The sequence below is a fragment of the Salmo trutta genome, chromosome 9, assembly GCF_901001165.1.
Source record: "Salmo trutta chromosome 9, fSalTru1.1, whole genome shotgun sequence".
Lineage (NCBI taxonomy): Eukaryota > Metazoa > Chordata > Actinopteri > Salmoniformes > Salmonidae > Salmo > Salmo trutta.
This window is the reverse complement of record NC_042965.1, coordinates 11201362-11225192: the sequence shown is the minus strand read 5'-3', so window position 1 is coordinate 11225192 and position 23831 is coordinate 11201362. Positions and strand designations below refer to the sequence as shown.

The window sequence follows — 23831 nt, the reverse complement described above, 5'->3', positions numbered from 1 at the left end:
GAGTACTCTCTGCCCCTCACCTTATATAACCTGCGACATGTCATTTATTTATTGTCAGGATTTATTTGTGTGCAATCTTTGTTTTCAGTGCTGTCTTGACTTCCATTGAGTCAAGTTTGCAGTAATATTTTTCAAAATTGCTCACTTTCTTTTATGAATCAATCAGCATGAATTAACTTAACTGTGTGAGAAATGCTGAAACCCCATTTTCCTCATATACCCGGACCCATTCTGTGTGAGGGGGAATATTTATCCGTTTATTTATTTACATTACTACATGTCAAAACTCTTCATTTACCTCATGCATTTGATTGGCTTATAGGAGGCCAGAGCCAGTATTGTAATCATTCATCGGCAGTACGTCATGATGTCATCTGCAAGACTCAGCTACAACCTGACCAATCAAAAATCATATTAATCGGGGGGAAAACTCAACACAACAGAATGTGCAGCAGCTATAAACTGTGAGTATTTCTTTTCTCTAGACACCTCTGTTGGAACAGTCCAATGGAAACAGAAGGGTTCAATCCCAGGCATTTATGTAGTCAAATGATGATTTGATGGCTTGTGTTGTTTTGACATGAACTCATTTGAATGATTAATTTAGTAAAGCGTTACTACGAGTTGCGATGTCCCATGAGCAGGATAATGTGGTACGAGCAATAGGTAAGGCCACGTGTATTTGCACTGTACAAAGAACGACTATAATACACCCAGGTAATTACTTTCCAAGCAAATGTAGCTAATTAAATTTCATCCCTATATACATTCTTATTTGACTTTTTCGCCATAGACATTGCCAACTTTGCCTTCGAAATTTCTTATTCGTACTTAACAATACAGTGCCATCATATCGCATTGACCATTTAATGTAGGTTATATTGGTAAATTGAAAGAAAACAGTTTGATATATACACTGACAAAGTATGCACATGTGTGGGTGGATATTTATTCTCACCCACTATATCAATGACAACAACATCTCAAATGAGAACCAGTTAACATCATATTTGAGTATTTTTTTTGTCTGATGAAAAAATATAGCACTGAAATAAAAGAGCTGTACTGAACATACTGTTACTATACCAACACGGATACACTGAGTTAAGATTTACACTTTTGAGAAGACACAAAAGTGATAATTCTTCTGTCTGCAAGTAATGGAAACACAAAGCTTGAGGTCTGTCCATTAAAGAAAAGCAAGTCGAGCACTGTTTCTAGACGAAAACGTGTGACGGACAGCAGTTCTCTCTCCTCTCTCTTTCTCCATTTCTCTCTCACACACTTTCTCTCTCTCTCTCTCTCTCTCTCTCTCTCTCTCTCTCTCTCTCTCTCTCTCTCTTTCTCTCTCTGTCTTTCTCTTCTCTTTGTCATGGCAGGAGTGCAGAAGTCTTTGACATGATACTTTGGGTTCTTTGTCAGTTTTACTGATGGAAAGACAGTCACAGCCAATGGCCACTGAGGCTTCACCACATGAGGGGTCCATGTAAAGCCATTTTCTTGATCATAGTGGTCCTCAAAAGCCAAAATGTTACATCAAATAAATAATATTTAGCTTATCTCCGATTGTGTGCTCTCCGCCTCTCCTTTTTGAAATGGCATGATGCCTGGGCTTGAAAAATAAAACATCCTCAAACAAGCCCCTTGACAACACCTCTGCGTTTGGGATCAGCTTGATGGTCGGCGACAGCCCACAGGGAGTTTTATAGGGCATGGTTGGCCACGGCGGAGGTCAGGCTGAGCAGCAGCACCCAGACACTGGCACAGACACAGGGTGCCCCATCATCAGGAGGACTCCTGGGTCTAGTCAGGCCATCGTAACCACTGCTGGGCTCCAGTATAGGCTGAGAGGAGGACAACAAAGGAAAAGGTTAGGAATGACTCAGTGAGTCTGAGTGTTGTGTTTTACAGAGAAATGGTAAAACACGGATCCACAGCCACTCCACTGGAATAAAAACATGAATACATTTGAGGCACATATGAAGTATGTTGAAAGCGACTACTAATGCAGTCTTTTGGGTGTACTTTCTGCTTTGAAATGTTTTGGCACAGTGCAGAGCTAGCTAAGACATTTCTCCCAATACCGTTTCGGTAGTGTCATCTTAAACATTTTAAGCATTACTTCCAAGGAAAGCACAAATTATAGAACACACATAGCACATATGGGTTTCTCATAAAACTACAATTAAACGAGTCTCAAATAGCTGCCCGGGGGGAATATAAAGTGCAGGAAATATTTACTTTTTCTTGGACAAATATTTAACCCCTTATTTGTGTTCTCTTATTTGTGTAACACCTTAACTATCTCCATACTTCCATTCGTTTGTATGGGTTATCGTCAGACAAGTCCCGTGACACTTGCGGGGGTCATAGAGCAGAACAGAGCAAAAGCAGTGTGCATTACGGAGATAGACCCCTGGCTCAAATAGAATCCTGTCTTTAATAAGTGCCTGGTGTTTAGTGATTTAAGCAAATAAACACCCAGGCTATTAATTGAAGTTTTACATTACTAATCGGCTTCCTAGACATTTGGATACATTTTATTTCTGCACAATATCAGTGAAAACATTGTACTTGTACACATATAGATATAGAACATATAGAACATTTTACCATAGACAAAAGCAGTCAATATGAAAGGCAACTATGTTGTACAATACATTAGGAGAAAGGGTAGAAGGGACATAAAGATGAAGAATCCCACAGCAGGAAAATAATCTTGCAGCAACATTAAGATACTACATCTACATCTCTATTGTTCTAGATATTGTACACCCCAGAGTTGCTCTGTTATGCCCACTCTAGTTTGGCCTTATTACAGTAAGGGAAAAAAGTATTTAATCCCCTGCTGATTTTGTACGTTTGCCCACTGACAAAGAAATGATCAGTCTATAATTATAATGGTAGGTTTATTTGAACAGTGAGAGACAGAATAACAACAACAAAAATCCAGAAAAACGCATGTCAAAAATGTTATAAAATGATTTGCATTTTAATGAGGGAAATAAGTATTTGACCCGTCTGCAAAACATGACTTAGTACTTGGTGGCAAAACCCTTGTTGGCAATCACAGAGGTCAGACGTTTCTTGTAGTTGCCCACCAGGTTTGCACACATCTCAGGAGGGATTTTGTCCCACTCCTCTTTGCAGATCTTCTCCAAGTCATTAAGGTTTCGAGGCTGATGTTTGGCAACTCGAACCTTCAGCTCCCTCCACAGATTTTCTATGGGATTAAGGTCTGGAGACTGGCTAGGCCACTCCAGGACCTTAATGTGCTTCTTCTTGAGCCACTCCTTTGTTGCCTTGGCCGTGTGTTTTGGGTCATTGTCATGCTGGAATACCCATCCACGACCCATCTTCAATGCCCTGGCTGAGGGAATGAGGTTCTCACCCAAGATTTGACGGTACATGGCCCCGTCCATTGTCCCTTTGATGCGGTGAAGTTGTCCTGTCCCATTAGCAGAAAAACACCCCCAAAGGATAATGTTTCCACCTCCATGTTTGACAGTGGGGATGGTGTTCTTGGGGTCATAGGCAGCATTCCTCCTCCTCCAAACACGGCGAGTTAAGTTGATGCCAAAGAGCTCCATTTTGGTCTCATCTGACCACAACACTTTCACCCAGTTGTCCTCTGAATCATTCAGATGTTCATTGGCAAACTTCAGATGGGCATGTATTTGTGCTTTCTTGAGCAGGGGGACCTTGAGGGCGCTGCAGGATTTCAGTCCTTCACGGCGTAGTGTGTTACCAATTGTTTTCTTGGTGACTATGGTCCCAGCTGCCTTGAGATCATTGACAAGATCCTCCCGTGTAGTTTTGGGCTGATTCCTCACCGTTGTCATGATCATTGCAACTCCACGAGGTGAGATCTTGCATGGAGCCCCAGGCCGAGGGAGTTTGACAGTTCTTTTGTGTTTCTTCCATTTGCGAATAATCGCACCAACTGTTGTCACCTTCTCACCAAGCTGCTTGGCGATGGACTTGTAGCCCATTCCAGCCTTGTGTAGGTCTACAATCTTGTCCCTGACATCCTTGGAGAGCTCTTTGGTCTTGGCCATGGTGGAGAGTTTGGAATCTGATTGATTGATTGCTTCTGTGGATAGGTGTCTTTTATACAAGTAACAAGCTGAAATTAGGAGCACTCCCTTTAAGAGTGTGCTCCTAATCTCAGCTCGTTACCTGTATAAAAGACACCTGGGAGCCAGAAATCTTTCTGATTGAGAGGGGGTCAAATACTTATTTCCCTCATTAAAATGCTAATCAATTTATAACATTTTTGACATGCGTTTTTCTGGATTTATTTGTCGTTATTCTGTCTCTCACTGTTCAAATAAACCTACCATTAAAATTATAGACTGATCATTTCTTTGTCAGATCTCTGTCTGATCTCTGTCTGCAAAATCAGCAGGGGATCAAATACTTTTTTCCCTCAGTGTATGTGCTTTTCCATAACATTGTAAGCATTTTGAACATTTTCAATTTGCTCTTATTCCTGTAACACCTAGCAAACAATTTGCCTCCAAGTAACTGCAGCTTTCTCAATTTGTGGAGGCACCATTTCCCCCGCAAAGCAATACAGCATATCAACAGAAACATGAAGCATTCCCTCCTCCACTCCTTTCCTCATCTCCACAAATGTAGCCTTTTGAGAGATTGCACTTCGGTCCATTTCCCTGTACAGAGAGAAAACATAGAGTCAGATATGATCTTCTAATAGCAGTGTCTCCAGCACAACACATGGCCAATTTTTTTTGTAGAAAAATACATATCGAAAAAAATAGTAAATGGTAGTTATATAAGCACTGGGAGATGTTTTTGTATGGGTTTTAGGTGAAAGGAAAGGCTGCATTGATTATGGAAGAGAGCTTGGTTTCCAATGTGTGATTGTACAGAGAAATGGTTAAATGACAGTTGCCAAAAAAAGCAATCGGTTGCTTGACAATGCAGCAAACACATCCGCAACTAAAAGCCAATTAATTAGCAGGTGCAGTGATGTGTGACAGCAGCCTGTTGACATTGGTCCAGATCTCTGTCTGCAGCCAGTATGTATACCGGTACACACACACACGCACACACACACACACACACACACACACACATATGAACAGGTAGCCTAGCGGTTAAGAGTGTTGGGCCAATAACCGAAAGGTGACAAATCTGTCGATGTGCCCTTGAGCAAGGCACTTAACCCTAATTGCTCATGTAAGTCGCTTTGGATAAGAGCGTCTGCTAAATGAAAACAACAACAAAAACACTCAGAGAGACATGCACACACACATTCAGAAACGCACCCACACACAAAATATTGTTTGGGATAACAGGATATCATTAATTTAGTTTTGTGAAGGTAGCTTAACATGTAGATAGATGGTGAGTACTTTTTACAATTGATCAGAGCTTCGTTGAACAGTAATGTTCAGATGCTTTTCCTAGGGCTGGTTATTGAGTAACCCAGGGTTGGTCCACAATCAATTACATTTAATTGAGCTGAGAATCAACACAGTGTACTGTAAAGTCAGGGGCCCTCAAGCAAACATTGACTTCTGAAGAGGTTGTTCATTCTCTCTTATACAATGGTGCCATTAAATAATGCATGACTCTCCAAAAAGACTAGAAAAAATGAAGGAATTATTTCCCCTGATTAAAAGCTTGTTAAGACGGGCCATTTCGGGATTTTGGCAATGACGCCCTTTATCTACTTACCCAGAGTCAGATGAACTTGTGGATACCATTTTTATGTCTGTGTCCAGTACGAAGGAAGTTACAGGTAGTTCCGCGAGCCAATGCTAACTTGCGTTAGTTAGCAACTTCCTTCAAACTGCACGCAGAGACATACACACGGTAAGCAGCTGAACTTTACTGTTTGACGAAGCTCTGATCATTTCTGAAAAGTACTCACCATCTATCTAATGTACATGTCAAGCTACCTTCAAAAAAACGAAATTAAGAATATTGTCTAATCCCAAACAATATCCAGGAACATAAATACTGAAAAACAATATGTTGAACTCCCATACTGGGACTGCTACATAGTGAGTTTGTCATTTTCTTAGTCACTTGTAGATACCGGTAGGAATTTTTTTTCAATGTATGTGGTACATTTCCACAACACTTAGTACAAAATGCAAAACAAATCATCAAAAACGACATACAAATGTACGTCTTTAAAGTAGAAACATAAAAAGTATGATATATGTACACTTGAATGTATTGCTATGATGATGACTATTATCAGAGATGTACTGTATGTAAAACATCACACTGCTTTACTAAAACTGCATTGGCCAATACAGTACTGTAATACCGTAATATATGCCATTTACGTAACAGACACTTTTATCCAAAGTGACAACATTTTGGTATGTGACCCCAGTGGGAATTAAGTTAAGATGGCATCGACAGACATGGCATCTCTGCTTCTAGCTCCTAGGCAACTTTGCAGTATTTTTGTGTGTTATTTCTTACATTATTAGCCTAGAACATTTTTTGTGTTATTACATACAGCCGGAAATAACTTTTGGATATCAGAGCGGCTGTAACTCACCAGTATTACGACCAGGAATACGACATTCCCGAATTGGATCCTTTGTTCATACCCCCAGGGTAATTGAACTCAACTCAGAGGCTGCTCCAAGACACCGCCGGCGGAGAAGAGGATTCGGAGTGGACATCTAGTCCGACTCAGGAAGTGTGCACACCATCCACCGCTTCCGAGTATATTACTCGCAGTCTCTGGACAATAAAGTAGACGAGCTCAGGGCGAGGATCTCCTTCCAGAGAGACATCAGGAACTGTAACATACTCTGTTTCACGGAATCATGGCTCGCTCGGGATATACTGTCTCCATCCATACAGCCAGCTGGATTCTCAGTTCATCGCGCAGACAGGAATAAAGAACTCTCCGGGAAGAAGAAAGGCGGTGGTGTATGTTTTATGATTAACTACTCATGGTGTGATTGTGATAACATACAGAAACTCAAGTCCTTTTGTTCACCCGACCTAGAATACCTCACAATTAAATGCCGACCGTATTACCTCCCAAGAGAATTATCTTCGGTTATAGTCAAAGCCGTGTATATTCCCCCTCAAGCCGATACCACGACGGCCCTCAAGGAACTATACTGGACTTTATGCAAACTGGAAACCACATATCCTGATGCCGCGTTTATTGTGGCAGAGGATTTTAGTTCTATCAACACTTTGACTGTAGTACTCGCTTAGGAAAAACACTAAACCACTGCTACTCACCTTTTCAAGATGCCTACAAGGCCCTCCCCTGCCCTCCCTTCAGAAAATCAAATCACGACTCAATTTTTCTCCTCCCTTCCTATAGGCAGAAACTCAAACAGGAAGTACCCTTGCTAAGGTCTATTCAATGCTGGTCTGACCAATCGGAATACATGCTTCAAGATTGTTTTGATCACACTGACTAGGATATGTTCCAGGTAGCCTCTAAGATTAACATTTACGTATACACGGACACAGTAACTGAGTTCTTCAGGAAGTGTATAGGGGATGTTGTTCCCACGGTGACTACTAAAACTTACCCAAACCAGAAACCGTGGATAGATGGCAGCATTTGCGCAAAACTGAAAGCACGAATCACCCCATTGCGCAAAACTGAAAGCACGAATCACCCCATTGCGCAAAACTGAAAGCACAAATCACCCCATTTAACCATGGCAAGGTGACTGGGAATATGGTCAAATACAAACAGTGTAGTTATTCCCTCTGTAAGGCAATCAAACAGGCAAAACGTCAGTACAGAGACAAAGTGGAGTTGCAATTCAACGGCTCAGATATGAGACCTATGTGGCAGAGTCTACAGACAATCACGGATTACAAAGGGATACCAGCCACTGATGTCTTGCTCCCAGACAAGCTAAACACCTTCTTTGCCCGCTTTGAGGATAACACAGTGCCACCGACGCATCCCGCTCCCAAGGATTGTGAGCGCTCGTTCTCCGTGGCCACAGACATTTAGGCGTGTTAACCCTCGCAAGGCTGCCGGCCCCGACAACATCCCTAGCCGTGTCCTCAGAGCATGCGCAGACCAGCTGGCTGGAGTTTGTGGACATATTAAATCTCTCCCTATCCCAGCCTGCTGTCCCCACTGGTTTCAAGATGTCCACCATTGTTCCTGTATCCAAGAAAGCAAAGGTAACTGAACTAAATTACTATCACCCCGTAACACTCACTTCTGTGATCATGAAGTGCTTTGAGAGGCAAGTTAAGGATCATATAACCTCTACCTTACCCACCTCAATTTGCTTACCGCCCCAATAGGTCCACAGACGATGCAATCGTCATCGCACAGCACACTGCCCTATCCAATCTGGACAAGAGAAATAGCTACGTCATAATACTATGATTATAGCTCAGCCTTCAACATCATAGTACCCTCCAAGCTCATCATTAAGCTCGGGGCCCTGGATCTGAATCCCGCCCTGTGCAATTGGGTCCTGGACTTCCTGTCGGGCCGCCCCCAGGTGGTGAAGGTAGGAAACAACACCTCCACTTCGCTGATCCTCAACACTGGGGCCCCACAAGGGTGCGTGCTCAGCCCCCTCCTGTACTCCCTGTTCACCCATGACTGCATGACCATGCACGCCTCCAACTCAATCATCAAGAGTAGGAGGCCTGATTACCAAAAATAACAAGACGGCCTACAGGGAGGAGGTGAGGGCCCTGGGGGAGTGGTGCCAAGAAAAAAATGAAGGAGCTGATCGAGGATTCAGGAAACAGCAGAGGTAGCACGCCCCTATCCACATCGATGGGACCGCAGTGGAGAAGGTGGAAAGCTTCAAGTTCCTCGGCGTACACTTCACTGACAATCTGGAATGGTCCACCCACACAGACAGTGTGGTGAAGAAGGTGCAACACCTCAAGAGGCTGCAGAAATGCAGATTGGCCCCTGTAAACTTTTACAGATGCACAAATGAGAGCATCCTGTCGGGCTGTATCACCGCCTGGTACGGCAACTGCACCACCCGCAACCACAGGGCTCTCCAGTGGGTGGTGCGGTATGCCCAACGGATCACCAGGTCACACTGCCTGCCCTCCAGGACACCTACAGCACTCAATGTCACAGGAAGGCTGAAAAGATCATCAAGGACATCAACCACTCGAGCCACGGCCTGTTCACCCCGCTATCATCCAGAAGGCGAGGTCAGTACAGGTGCATCAAAGCTGGGATAGAGAGACTGAAAAACAGCTTATATCTCAAGGCCATCAGACTGTTAAATAGCCATCACTAGCCGGCTACCACCCGGTTACTCAACCCTGCACCTTAGAGGGTGCTGTCCTATATACATAGACATAGAACCACTGGCCACTTTAATAATGTAACACAAGTCACTTTAATAATGTTTACATACTGCTTTACTCATCTTATATGGATATACTGTATTTTATTATACTGTATTTTAGTCAGTGCAACTTCGACGTTGCTCGTCCTAAAATTTATATATTTCTAAATTCCATTCTTTTACTTTTAGATGTATGTATTGTTGTAAATTGTTAGACACTACTGCACTGTTGGAACTACGAACACAAGCATTTCGCTACACCCGCAATAACATCTGCTAAATATGTGTCTGTGACCAATACAATTTCACTTGATTTGATTCGAATTGAACCCACAACTCTGGTGTTGCTAGTGCCATGCTCTTATGAACTGAGCCATGTACAGGATCACCACAGTACATAAGTACAATACAATACCGTAAAATACAATACACAATTACAATACAGGTGGAAGATGTTTGATTGTCATTCCCTTGAGCATTTATTTTATTTTTATTTTACCTTTATTTAACTAGGCAGGTCAGTTAAGAACAAATTCTTATTTTCAGTGACAGCCTAGGAGCAGTGGGTTAACTGCCTTGTTCAGGGGCAGAACGACGAGCATACCTCCCTCCTTCAGGCCATGGATATTTTTTTTTAGATATTTGTATTTATTTAACCTTTATTTGACCTTTATTTAACTAGGCAAGTCAGTTAAGAACAAATTCCTATTTATAATGACGACCTACCCGGATGAGGCATACAATGAGGCATGCAATGATTTCAATCCAGATTTCAATCAGGCTTGGATTCGCCATGCAAAAACGTTTTCACCCAGGTGCATGAACAATGTGGATATTTACTGCGATGCTTATAAGAACCTATGGCCAAATGCTCAAGACAGGCTTGATGCAAATTAGTGCCAGCTAAACATAGTTTATTTCATTTCTTTTGATTACATTTTGAAAGATCTCTTCAATGATCACACCTTTGATCACACATGGGATAGAAATGATGGAAATGTGATGTTGAGTCAATTTTCATGAGTAGTGCATTGTGTAATGTGAAAACAGTGTAATGTACTGTAATTTACAGTACTGTAGCATACTACATTCAAAGGGCACTTTTTTTTCGAGCAGAGAACGATACTGCTTCAGTTGACATGTCTCATATAAAACGTGATCTTGTAACTTGCTGCATGGGGCAGAAATGGCATACCAGTTTTACAGTAGCCAACTGCTTTCCAAATACTTATTTCTGATGATTTGTCCTACGTATGTACTGTACAAGGATAATACAACTGTAAGCATGACATATTTCTCAGCATACTCACAACCTGCCATTGTATACAACTTATTAAAAGTTTTTGTCAAATACTGCATGGAGAATTATATTGACCAGGTACTATTCTTTCTAAACAGCCCTTCAAAACAGTTTTGAAATGTGTATCTTACATTTTTTTGCTATTGGATTAAATGTCAGTTAAAATGTTAATTATAATGACTATCATTACCTGAGCCAATCATTACCTGATGTTTTGGTGACTAAACAAAATGTTCTCATGGTATTTCACAGAAAACGTAGATTTTGAATCACTCAGGCGTGAAAGATGTGTGAAACCCCAAATGAATGCACAATCAAAGGTTCTGAACATAAGATAGGGGGCATGACAAGTTTTATCCGTTTAGAGTTTTGTACCTAGAGTTTTGAAAATATACCACATACATCTGAAAAATTTGCCGAAGTGATTGAAAAAAACGGTAATACACTTCTTAATCTCTATTTCCAAACAGCAGAAATTGTTATAAAATGGGGGGCTCTGTTCTACACACACAGCACAGAAAGGCAGTGAGCAATGACTTGGGCAATGACAGAGTTGGTATTTTTGGGTCACATTAAAGTCCGTGGAGGCTGGTGGGAGAACTATAGGAGGATGGGATCATTGTTATAGCTGGAATGGAATGAATGGAACGGTATCAAACATATGGAAACCCCATGTTTGGCTCTGTTCCATTAACTCCATTCCATTACAATAAGCCCGTCTTCCTATAGCTCTTCCCACCAGCCTCCACTGGTTAAAGTGTTGGCACATACTGTATCTATGCAAAGGCTGCGCCAATGTAGCTTCTACAAGCATTGACCCACACATTTGACCCAATAGTTGTGGCACAATAGATTCTTACGTGGATCTGAACGCACCGAAACACTAACAAAACTGTTGTGGCAAAAACAAAGAAGTAGATAGGCCTGACGTTAGTAGAATCATTATAATAATATAACAATTGATATAATATAATAACATGTACAATTCAAAATACAAAAGCTCTCCATTATTAAATGTTGGCAGCATTCTGAAAGCCTTTCCACTAAATTAATTGAAATCCTAATTGGTAAGGAAAATTGCATTTTTCATATCTTTATCCATTCAACTGTCCTCCACAGTCTCACTTCCTGAAACTTTCCACAGGGCTGAAAATACAGACGTTGCAAACAGCAATAAGACAAAGTAAAATGTCACCTAGATATCTCTTCTCTTTCAGTCTCTTCAGAACACAACTTGAGCACAGTTACTGACTGAATAAGGTATAATACCCTGGACATTAGGACATAGCTGACAATATTAAAGCTGCAACATGTAACGTTTTGGGTGACCCGACCAAATTCACATAAAAATGTTAGTTATAGAGCTGTCATTCTCATTGAAAGCAAGTCTATATCTGTTCTATGTTCTTAAGTTTAGTTTTTTTACTTTCGGATTTGTACACCAGCTTCAAACAGCTGAAAATACAATAATTGTTGGTTATGGAAAATATATTTCACAGCGGTTTAGCGGTACAATGATTCTCTACACTCACCTCGCTTGTTTTGTCACATAAACTGAAATTTGGGGAACTATTAGAATTTTAGCAACCAGGAAATGGTGGAGAGATTTCTGCATAGTACACCTTTAAAGGAAGAATACATATTTACATGTAAACTAAATTACATAGCCCAATTGTCCTGTTAATGGTGATACTGAATACAGGGAAATTGACTTGAGAGGGAATTAAGTTCGAGCAGCACAGCCAATCCTGGCCTAATGCTCCACAGGGCTAATTTATCAAACAACACTTCAGATTACTTATCGAGTGTCAGGGGGAGCCTGTCCAGCCATCAAACACACGGCGGACTACGCCACTTCATTTAGCATAACATTTCCACTAACTGGACAACAGCATGCGTGTGGTCTTGAGCAGTCATGAGATTTACGAGGCTAGAAAGCTTGTCTTTTGCCAAGAGGAGTCATATAAGCATTCTACCAATTAATCTACGATGGAAGTTTGACACATTTTAATTGCCAAGCATATATGCTGTAGAATGAGGGGCTGCCCAAAAAGTCCCCATCGGCTCCCTCTCTAATTATAAACTTTCTGCTTGAGTAATCACATGTCTTATTGTTTCCTAATTACCATTTTTACTATAAATTAAGCATTGCACTGCAGCGAGAGTGCCACAGAGCGGTGCATCAATACTGACATACACACAGAACCTTTCCAGAAAGCAATTCAACAGCTCCCCTCCTCTACCTCCCACTGTTGTTGTTATCAGTGTGGCTTATTCATTCATTCTCATCCTCACACAATTTTTAAGGTATTAATTTGCTGTCTTTATTACAATGAGGGTCGAGTAAGGCACACTATTGGAGCAGTGTGAGAGATGACTATTTAATGGATGTGAAAGCCTGAAATTGCTCAGCATTCAACATCATTATAGCAGTATTTTTAAACATAATAATGATGCCAGAACAGTATTGTTTTCAGCCATGCATGAAACATGGAATTATAAATATCCCTATAATAGTCATAAAATGCAAACAATGACTTCTCTTGTTTCAAGCTACAATCCTTAATTGAAACAACAACAAAGTGTTCGCACAGACCTCTGTTTTAGTAAAAAGCTGAAGGATGGGCCTAGAGAAATGTAACCACTCTCAAATGCTTAAACAGAGCTACTGATTCAAGGACTGACCATCCATGATACCGAAATTGTAGTTTTAACCTTGTTTTGAGGCTATACAATGTTTGTTTACATTTACCTTGTTTACAAACATAAGAGTAAAAACAATACGGTTGAACAAAGGCATTTACAAGTTAAGTTCTTTAAGAATCGATGGGTACAGTGCATTCGGAAAGTATTCAGACCCCTTACCTTTTTCCAAATGTCGTTACATTACAGCCTTATTCTAAAATTGATTAAATAAAATATTTTCCTCATCAATCTACACGCAATAACTCATAACCCAATTTTTTTTAAAGAATTATTTTGAAAATGTATTAAAAATAAAAAACATCAATACTTTATTTACATATGTCACACCCTGATCTGTTTCACCTGTCTTGTGTCACACCCTTCCAGGTGTCGCCCATTTTCCCCATTATCCACTGTGCATTTGTACCTGTGTTTTCGGTTTGTCTGTTGCCAGTTCGTCTTGTCTCGTCATGCCTACCAATGTGTTTTTCTATACTCCTGTTCTCTTTAGTCCCTGTTTTCTAGTTCGTCCAATTTTGACCTCTGCCTGCCCTGACTCTGAGCCTGCCTGCCGTTCTGTACCTTACGCACTCTGCCCTGGATAACCGACCTCTGCCTGCCCTTGACCTGTCGTTTGCCTGCCCCCTGTTTTGTAAATTAACTTCTGTGATTCGAACTGTCTGCATCTTGGTGTTGTTCTGATAATAACACCGATAGCTTTGTCATTATGGGGTATTGTGTGTAGATTGATGAGGCAAAAACACAATTCAATACATTTTAGAATAAGGCTGTAATGTAACAAAATGTGGAAAAAGTCAAGGGTCTGAAGGTCTGAATACTTTCTGAAGGCACTGTGTGTTTCAAATTTTGTCAGAAAGTTGTTTACATTGCAAGTTAAAGCGTACAGTTAGCTAGATAGCTCACACCAACAGTGTCACAAGCAAAGCATCCCCACACCATCACACCTCCTCCTCCATGTTTCATGGTGGGAACCACACATGCGGAGATCATCCGTTCACCTACTCTGTGTCTCACAAAGAAATTCCATTATTTGTTATTTTTATCTCTTATTTTTGGGGGGTATTTTCTTAAAACTGCACTGTTGGTTAAGGGCTTGTTAGTAAATATTTCACTGTGAGGTCTACACCTGTTGTGTTCGGCGCATGTGACAAATACAATTTGATTTGACAAAGACACGCTGGTTGGAACCAAACATCTCAAATTTGACAGATTTCCACCAGTCTAATGTCCATTGCTTGTGTTTCTTGGCCCAAGCAAGTCTCTTCTTCTTATTGGTGTCCTTTAGTAGTGGTTTCTTTGCAGCAATTCGACCATGAAGGCCTGATTTATGCAGTCTCCTCTGAACAGCTGATGTTGAGATGTGTCTGTTACTTGCACTCTGAAGAATTTATTTGGGCTGCAATTTCTGAGGCTGGTAACTCTAATGCACATCCTCTGCAGCAGAGGTAACTTTGGGTCTTCCTTTCCTGTGGCGGTCCTCATGAGAGCCCGTTTCATTCTTAGTGCTTGATGGTTTTTGCTACTGCACTTGAAGACATTTTTTAAATTCTTGAAATTTTCCTGATTGACTGACCTTCATGTCTTAAAGTAATGATGGACTGTCATTTCTCTTTGCTTATTTGAGCTGTTCTTGCCATAATATGGACTTGGTATTTTACCAAATAGGGCTACCTTCTGTATACTACCCCTACCTTGTCACAACACAACTGATTGGCTCAAATGCATTAAGAAGAAAATAAATTCCACAAATTAACTTTAAACAATACAGACCTGTTAATTGAAATGTATTCCAGGTGACTACCTCATGAAGCTGGTTGAGAGAACGCCAAGTCAAAGGGTGGCTACTCTGAATAATATATTTTGATTTGTTTAACACTTTTTTGGATACTACATCATTCCATATTTGTTATTTCATAGTTTTGATGTCTTCACTATTATTCTACAATGTAGGAAATAGTAAAAATAAAGAAAAACGCTTGAATGAATAGGTGTTGTCCAAACTTTTGACTGGTACCTTAGGTCAAAAGCATCTTCATACTTTTTGTGTTGAAAAGATGCATATTTGGATGTATATACTCAACATAAATTATTTTTACAGTGTGAAAACAAAACAGATAAACAAACATGTTTTCCCACTGCACAGCAACAGTTTTTTTCTACCTATCCCAGAAAATAAACCTGGGGTTATTAGCATTGCAGACAGGGTTGGGGAGTAACGAATTACATGTAATTCGTCACATGTAATGGTTTACAAAAAAACTGTACATGTAATCCGTTACGTTACCAGCAAAAATATTGTAATCAGATTACAGATACTTTTGAAAACTAGATGATTACTTAGAGGATTACTTTTAAATTCAGAAAGGATGTTTGCGAAAAAAATCGATGAGATTTTTCTGTTTTCTCAATGACGATACGGATATCACTTATTATTGATATCTACATAGCGCATTGATGTGAATCACACTGCTGCTCTCTCAATTAGCTATTTGCGCCTTATGGATTGTGGTTGTTGTGGATGGCTGTTCACAAATCTAAATGTGTATTTGAACCAAATAATGGTTGAATTCAAGAAGTTTAAGCTGCCTATCAATCATTGTTTTTGAAACCAGTGGACAGCCAGTGAAAAATGCGCTCTTGCAACAGCTGCATAGTGCGGATCCCAGCATATGGAATAAAATATAAATCTAATTCATGCTGATAAAAAAATTATCCTTAGGCCTGATGCTCAAACTCACACACTTTTGATGAGGCATTCTGTAGTTGCTACATCAATTTTTTTTTTTAATAAATTATATATATTAATGTAAAGATATAATTTAATCGTATTATTATATGTAGTAGAAAGTGATTTGGTTAGAAGAAGCCTACATAACCAACCCATAAAGTAAATCCATATATGGCCAGCCATGTAAACTTTAACATTGAGTTCTTGTGCAATAGATGTCGTTCAATTGGTAACATACATTTTTGTCTTCTTCAAAGGCCTCTTAACCTGTTGGGGATAGGGGGCAGTATTTGCACGGCCGGATAAAAAACGTACCCAATTTAATCTGGTTACTACTCCTGCCCAGTAACTAGAATATGCATATAATTGTTTGATTTGGATAGAAAACACCCTAAAGTTTCTAAAACTGTTTGAATGGTGTCTGTGAGTATAACAGAACTCATTTGGCAGGCCAAAACCTGAGAAGATTCCAAACATGACCATTTCATGGCCTTCTTGATCATCTCTAACCAAAACAGGGGATCTCTGGCATAACGTGACATTTCCTAACGCTCCCATAGGCCGGACATAGCGAGTGCATAAAGGAGTTCTGTATCTATAATTCTTAAAATAATTGTTATGTTTTTTGTGAACGTTTATCGTGAGTAATTTAGTAAATTCACCGGAAGTGTTCGGTGGGAATGCTAGTCACATGCTAGTCACATGCTAATGTAAAAAGCTGTTTTTTTTATATAAATATGAACTTGATTGAACAAAACATGCATGTATTGTATAACATAATGTCCTAGGATTGTCATCTGATGAAGATCATTAAAGGTTAGTGCTGCATTAAGCTGTGGTTTGGGTTTATGTGACATTATATGCTAGCTTGAAAAATGGGTGTCTGATTATTTCTGGCTGGGTACTCTGCTGACATAATCTAATGTTTTGCTTTCGTTGTAAAGCCTTTTTGAAATCGGACAGTGTGGTTAGATTAACGAGAGTCTTGTCTTTAAAATGGTGTGAAATAGTCATATGTTTGAGAAATTGAAGTAATAGCATTTCTAAGGTATTTGAATATCGCGCCACGGGATTACACTGGCTGTTGAGTAGGTGGGACGCAAGCGTCCCACCTAGCCCATAGTTAAGGGGAAACTAATCTAAAAGTAACTGAATGTAATCATATTACGTTACTGAGTTTGAGTAATCCAAAAGTTATGTTACTGATTACAATTTTGGACAGGTAACTAGTAACTGTAACGGATTACATTTCGAAAGTAACCTACCTAAACCTTATTACAGAACATTCACACAGAAATGGTGTAGAACTGACATAATTCTGTTTCATGTAGAATAGCGATTCTTGTCAGCTATGCATCATCTGCAACATTCAAAATGTTTCAAAAATGTTAACCAGTTTTAATTAAATATATAGCTATCGGTGATTAATGGGTCATGTTCATTTGGCACGTAAAGGACTAACGTACTGAAACAGGGAGGGACCTTCTGGTCTTGTCCAATAAAAAAACATTCATTTGTTTACAGTTACAAAGGGCTTTAAAACATTTCCGTTCTGTGCCCTTAATGAACACGACCCTGATTATTTGAACTTGGCACCTGGTGCTAGCTGGTGATATGCCTGCATACCTTCCTGTGGGCTTCATCTTCAGGCTGTACGTCATTGGGGTTGTATGGCTCTGAGGTGCTGACTGAGGTCTCTAATCCAGGCTTCATGGAAGGGGTTGGTGGGACAGACTCAGCTTTGTGGAAGAGACTGTCTGTTCCATAACCGAATGCTTGAATGGAATTTCCTGTGGGGGCAAATGATAAAGTCATTTGTCTAGACTGTCTTCCCAGTGTTGGGGCAGCTGACAGTCAGCCCTAAGTCAACTTTTTGGTCCTCTGCCCAATTTTAGGGTGTGGGTGTTGATCTTCCTTTTGCTTCACTACAGTTTGCACTGTGCAGTTTGAGACTGCTAAACTTAGTCAGCTGCCTGCATGTTTTATTGAACTTTACCTACTACACCCTACAATAATACACTGTTCATCATATGATTATAACCTTATCATTTTGGACAACAAAAATGTGCTATAATATACCTCTTTATCTTTAGAAAGTAGAGAAAATATCAGCCACATACAGGATGTTCATCCATAGACACCATGGCCAAAGCCTTTGACTCATAAGAATACTCACTCAAACCTTTTATGTTGCAAAAAGGTTTTTGGTCAATTTACGACAACAACACGGCCAAATAGCCCTGTAATGTCTGCACTCGAGTTGATGAGCCCTATTTGTTTGCCAGTAAGTATCCAGCAACATCGCACTGTGAGATGGAATCTTTTAAAAGCAAATAAATGAGCCTGTAAAGTGAACACAAAATACTCTGCAGGGGGAGGGTGACAAATACATCTCCAGTCAGCTTTGCTGATGGGTGGGGGTAAACCAGGACAAAGTACCTTTTCACTCTGCTTGTCCATTTTAACAGAACACATGTTTCTTTCTGTTCAGGCAGAAAGAAGGCAAACCGTGTAATTGCTTGGCAACCACCTCCATTATAAGGTCACCATGCAGAGATGACTTTGACTAGATTTATGTGACTGATCAGATTCAGAACATTCTCAAACAAAGGAAACATTTCCCCCTTTCGATGAGAACAGAGAGCAGTGACACATGCAAAGAGAGCTTGCATGCACCGCGAGCACACCCACCCCCACACACATGCCCGCGTACTGTACACACACATAGCATAGTAAAGATATAATGGACTTCAGATTTCTTATGTAAAGACATTCCATGGGGTGCTTGGATATCTCAGCCTTGGGTTGGTAACAAATCTAGGACGAATGACAAAACTATGAAGAACGTAATTCTTGTGATTTCAAAAAGTATTGTAAATTATCTTAATATGCTGGCCAAGTTAAGAGTTTTGTTTTTATTATGACACAAGTCTTGTTTTTGTTAAGACAAGAGTCTTGTTTTTATGCATATCTTTGCTGGGGTGGAAAGATCATCCAGAGAAGTGCTAGGGGAATAAACTAATAAATCACCAAAGTTGGCTAGAGGGCTCCTTCAGCGGATGCTTTACTGCATCCAAATGTTCTACCGAGTGATTAAGCTCATTGCCGACAGCAATTCCATTTTTTTATGACTTCAGATAAGTTTTTTTTAACCCTATTGCTGTTACCTGCAGGGACGAGGCTGAATACGATTAGCCTGTTATCTAATTTTACATAACATGTGCCATCTCTGTGGATTTATGTCCCCCCCCACTTAGTGTAAAAGAGCAAAGCTCCATCTATTTCTGTTTATCTTATCCAGTTCCCCTTGACTGCAAAGAGGAGATGCTGCATTTTTTGTATTCTTTTCCAAGAAGCCTCCTCAGCTACAAGCCTCATCCCTCATCTTGCAGACTCAGCTAAAAGTGCACCACGGCAATCTATTGAAATGGTCTGAAAGCATTATCCACACAATGGAACATGTTAAAAGCACTGGTATTGTGTACTTCTGATGATATTGGTGAGGCGGTAGCCTTGATATTTGACTACTAAATGGTGCCATTAGGATGCTTTCTCTATCCTTTCACATTCCCATGTCAAATTATTTCCATTAGATGATCTCTTTTCTCATACACTAATATTTAAGGATAAATTTGCACACACTGTACATAGACTTTCTTTTTTTCTTCTTTTTCTCTATTGTGTTTGTTTATTTATTCCATGTGCAACTCTGTGTTGTTGATTGTGTGTTGTTATTTGTGTCGCACTGCTTTGCTTTATCTTGGCCAGATCGCAGTTGTAAATGAGAACTTGTTCTCAACTGGCCTACCTGGTTAAATAAAATAAAATAAAAATATTTATCTGGAAATGACATGCAAATAATTGCTCTATCCCATAATCTGAACAATGAAGGAATATTGAGATGTAATTACTTGACAAGAAATGGCTCACAATGTATCTTGCCTAGGTATGTAAAATTCCGAGAACTTTCAATAAATTCCCTGTTTTTCCCTAAATGCTGGTTGGAGAATTCCCGGAATCAGGAGGGAATAAGCAGGAAATTCTGGAATCCTCCAACTAGGATTTCTGCAACCCTAATCTTGTCATTTCAAACCAAACACAATGAGAGGTCAAATAGGACTATAAAGGTTGATTCTAGCAATGAGCTATGAAAAGAAAGGAACAGTCATCTAATATTGTGAATGAATAACTGCTACAAGACCAGTCAGTCAATATTACCCATATACCCCATACCTCACAGTGTCGAGAGATATCGCCTTTAAACATTTTTTATATGTACACAGTGCATTCGGAAATATTCAGATCCCTTGACTTTTTTGTTACGTTACAGCCGTATTCTAAAATTGATTAAATAGGTTTTATCCCCTCATCAATCTACACACAATACCCCATAATGACAAAGCAAAAACAGTTCCTCTCAAGCTCTGTCAGGTTGGATGGGGAGCGTCGTTGCACAGCTATTTTCACGTCTCTCCAGAGACGTTCGATAGGGTTCAAGTACGGGCTCTGGTTGGGCCAATCAAGGACATTTAGAGACTTGTCCCAAAGCCACTCCTGCGTTGTCTTTGCTGTGTGCTTAGGGTCGTTGTCCTTTTGGAACATTAACCTTCGCCCCAGTCTGAGGTCCTGAGCGCTCTGGAGCAGGTTTTCATTAAGGATCTCTCTGTAGTTTGCTCTGTTCATCTTTCACTCGATCCTGACTAGTCTCTCAGTCCTTGCCACTGAAAAACACCCCCACAGCATGATGCTGCCACCTCAACGATTCACCGTAGGGATAGTGCCAGGTTTTCTCCAGACGTGACGCTTGGCATTAAAGCCTGATTGGTGGAGTGCTGTAGAGATGGTTGTCCTTCTGGAAGGTTCTCCCATCTCCACAGAGGAACTCTGGAGCTCTTTCAGAGTGACCATCGGGTTCTTGGTCACCTTCCTGACCAAGGCCCTTCTCCCCCGATTGCTCATTTTAGCCGGGCGGTCTGCTCTTGGAAGAGTCTTGGTGGTTCCAAACTTCTTCCATTTAAGAATGATGTCCAGTCAATGAAATTTACCACAGAAAGACTCCAATCAAGTATAGACTCCAGTCAAGTTGTAGAAGCATCTCAATGATGATCAATGGAAATAGGATGCACCTGAGCTCAATTTTGAGACTAATAAGGTATTTCTGTTCTAGATTTCGCTTTGTCATTATGTGTGTCGATTGATGAGGAACACTTTTTATTTCATCCATTTTAGAATAAGGCTGTAATGTAACAAAAAGTGGAAAAAGGGAAGGGGTCTGAATACTTTCCGAATGCACTGTATATAAACAGACCCCAAATCTACCTAAAAACAGCTAAAATATGTTAATGTGCCAGTTCTCTTTCAGTTTAGAGGGAAAAACACTACAGATTTGAATGATGGTGCCTTTAAAATCATATCAGAAGGGGTCTTGCATGTGTTACAAAATCTATTTTGAAGGCAAGCTGGACTCACTCAAGCAGGTGTTCTCTGTGAAGTCCCTCAGAAAGCTCTCACACTCCTCTTCCTGGTTCCCACTTCCTTTACAGGTGCACCATGGGGAGACAGTCCAGTTGTTGTAGCTGCCATCCACATAATTTGGAGTCATATCTGTCCCTATGGAGGTGAGAATAAAGCTGCAGTTACAGATAATTCACAGGTCACTAATGGATAATAATGGACTACATTTACTATAAACAGCATACCTACCTACACAGGCTTACAGTATGTTACTAATGGCGATGGTGCCTACATTGTACCATGGAGCTAGGGGGAGGGGGGGGGTGAATTAACAGTAGTATGCTGATTGATGCTTATTTCAGATGTGGAGTGTCAATACGGAAAGAGCTAGCTGGTCATATTAGTTTACAAAGATATTACCAAAAACAGATGTTCTGTTGGATAATGCTTTCAGGAGAGGAATGCTTTATTTGTGGAAAACACATCATACTGTGTAATCCAGAACAACTAACAAGAGTAAGTTTACACTAGAGATGTCTGACACATTGATAGTAACTATCAACAATTAAATTACAGATAGGTGGCAGTGGGAAAGCTATTACTATGCCATCCCTAAAGAGTATTTTAAGGTCACTTACAGTAGTAAAAAATAACTCCTATCATTTACCGCCTTCATTGTTCTGAATAGTGTCAAAACATTACTAAGGTGCTTTAAAATGTCTACTGGTATGGAAGGATGTCTTTGCGACGCAAATGTTAATTTTTCTATTTGAAGAACATTTACTGTACAAGTAAACAGATGGTAATTAAAATATCTTAATGAAGTAACACTCTCACTCTCCCATCATCACCTCCACTCAGCCACTGATGTAAAATGTGTTTAGGGGAAGAAACAGAGGAGGGGTATGGGGATCACTTAACCTAAAGTCTGCAGGTATTGTGCATTATAATGTGATTATAATGAATTATAACACTTGTCATAAGCATTTATTAACACGCTAAAATGTCTAATTGTCATCTCCAATGATCATGACAAAATAACAGACATGTTGAGCCAGTAATAAAAAATGTTCTGTCATAAGGAGATATGACATTATATAAGCCTTAAAATAAGCCATTATAAAAGCTCATACATACAGTATAACAACTAATAAAGCATTATACTTGCAGGTTTAAGTCAAGTTTTACCGGGGTAGGTAGCCCAAAATCCCCTGCACTCACCAATGAGGCCAGCGTAGGAGGCCAGACAGGCCTGGTAGTTGTCCTCATTTGGGCAGCTGCTGACTGTGTGCTGAGTCACCATGCAGTTCATGTGGAAATCAGCCAGTCTAGACCTGCACACAAACAAACACAGTGAACTACATCATCAACACACACCCCGGAAGTGTGCTTTTTGCTGTGATCGGATTGCTCATAGTTCAACAGAATCTCACTAAGTGTACGTTTGAGCATGTGAGCTAAACTAATGTCTAATTATCTAAATAAAAATGTCTAATAAATGTTGCCACGTTTTCACTCACCGCCACATGAGGATGGACCATCCACATTGTTGGGACACATAATCAGACCTCAGTTCAAATACTATTTAAGCTATTTAAATCACTTTCAAAGACATTTGGAAGTAAGTATTTTGACATTCTATATTTGAAAACACATAGTTGAATATTGTAATGTATTTGGAAATACACTTGGAAAGTGTTGGCATGTATTTTCAAATACAAATACAAACTCCTATGCACTTGAACTGATGCCTGTTTGGTATTTTATAGGAAATAAGACATTTTATAGGAAATTATTTGAAAATACTTTTAAAAAATTACAATGGAAGTAGTTGATTCGGGCCACATTATTTGAAAATACTCAAATACACATTCATTGACTTATACAACCTCAATAAAAAAATGATGAATTGATTAATTGTTGTTGTTTTTCACCCATCTACACACAATACCCCATAATGACAAAGTGAAAACATGATTTTAGAAATGTTAGCAAATGTATTGAAAATTGAATACAGAAATATCTCACTTAGATAAGTATTCACTCCCCTCAATACATGTTAGAATCACCTTTGGCAGGGATTACAGCTGTGAGTATTTGTGGGTAAGTCTCTAAGAGCTTTGCACACCTGAATTGTACAATATTTGCTCATTACTCTTTCAAAATTCTTCAAGCTCTGTCAAATTTTCAAGTCTTGCCACAGATTTTCAAACAGATTTAAGTCTAAACTGTAACTCGGCCACTCAGGAACAGTCTGTCTTCTTGATAAGGAAGTCCTGTGTAGATTTGGCCTTGTGTTTTAGGTTATTGTCCTGCTGAAAGGTGAATTTATCTT

At 39.9% G+C, this 23831-nt stretch overlaps 1 protein-coding gene across 1 annotated transcript in view; it reads right to left on the bottom strand.

Moving 5' to 3' along the window:
- Positions 1–232: 232 nt before the first annotated feature.
- LOC115199864 (GDNF family receptor alpha-2-like) overlaps positions 233–23831 on the bottom strand; it is a 70809-nt gene continuing 47210 nt past the window's right edge. Inside the window, exons 5-8 of the mRNA XM_029762373.1 lie at positions 22718–22830; positions 21512–21652; positions 17669–17832; positions 233–1844 (exon numbers count right to left, since the gene is read on the bottom strand). Coding sequence (XP_029618233.1) covers positions 1704–1844; positions 17669–17832; positions 21512–21652; positions 22718–22830 — 559 coding nt within the window. The 3' untranslated portion in view covers positions 233–1703. The remainder of the gene's footprint in view (positions 1845–17668; positions 17833–21511; positions 21653–22717; positions 22831–23831) is intronic.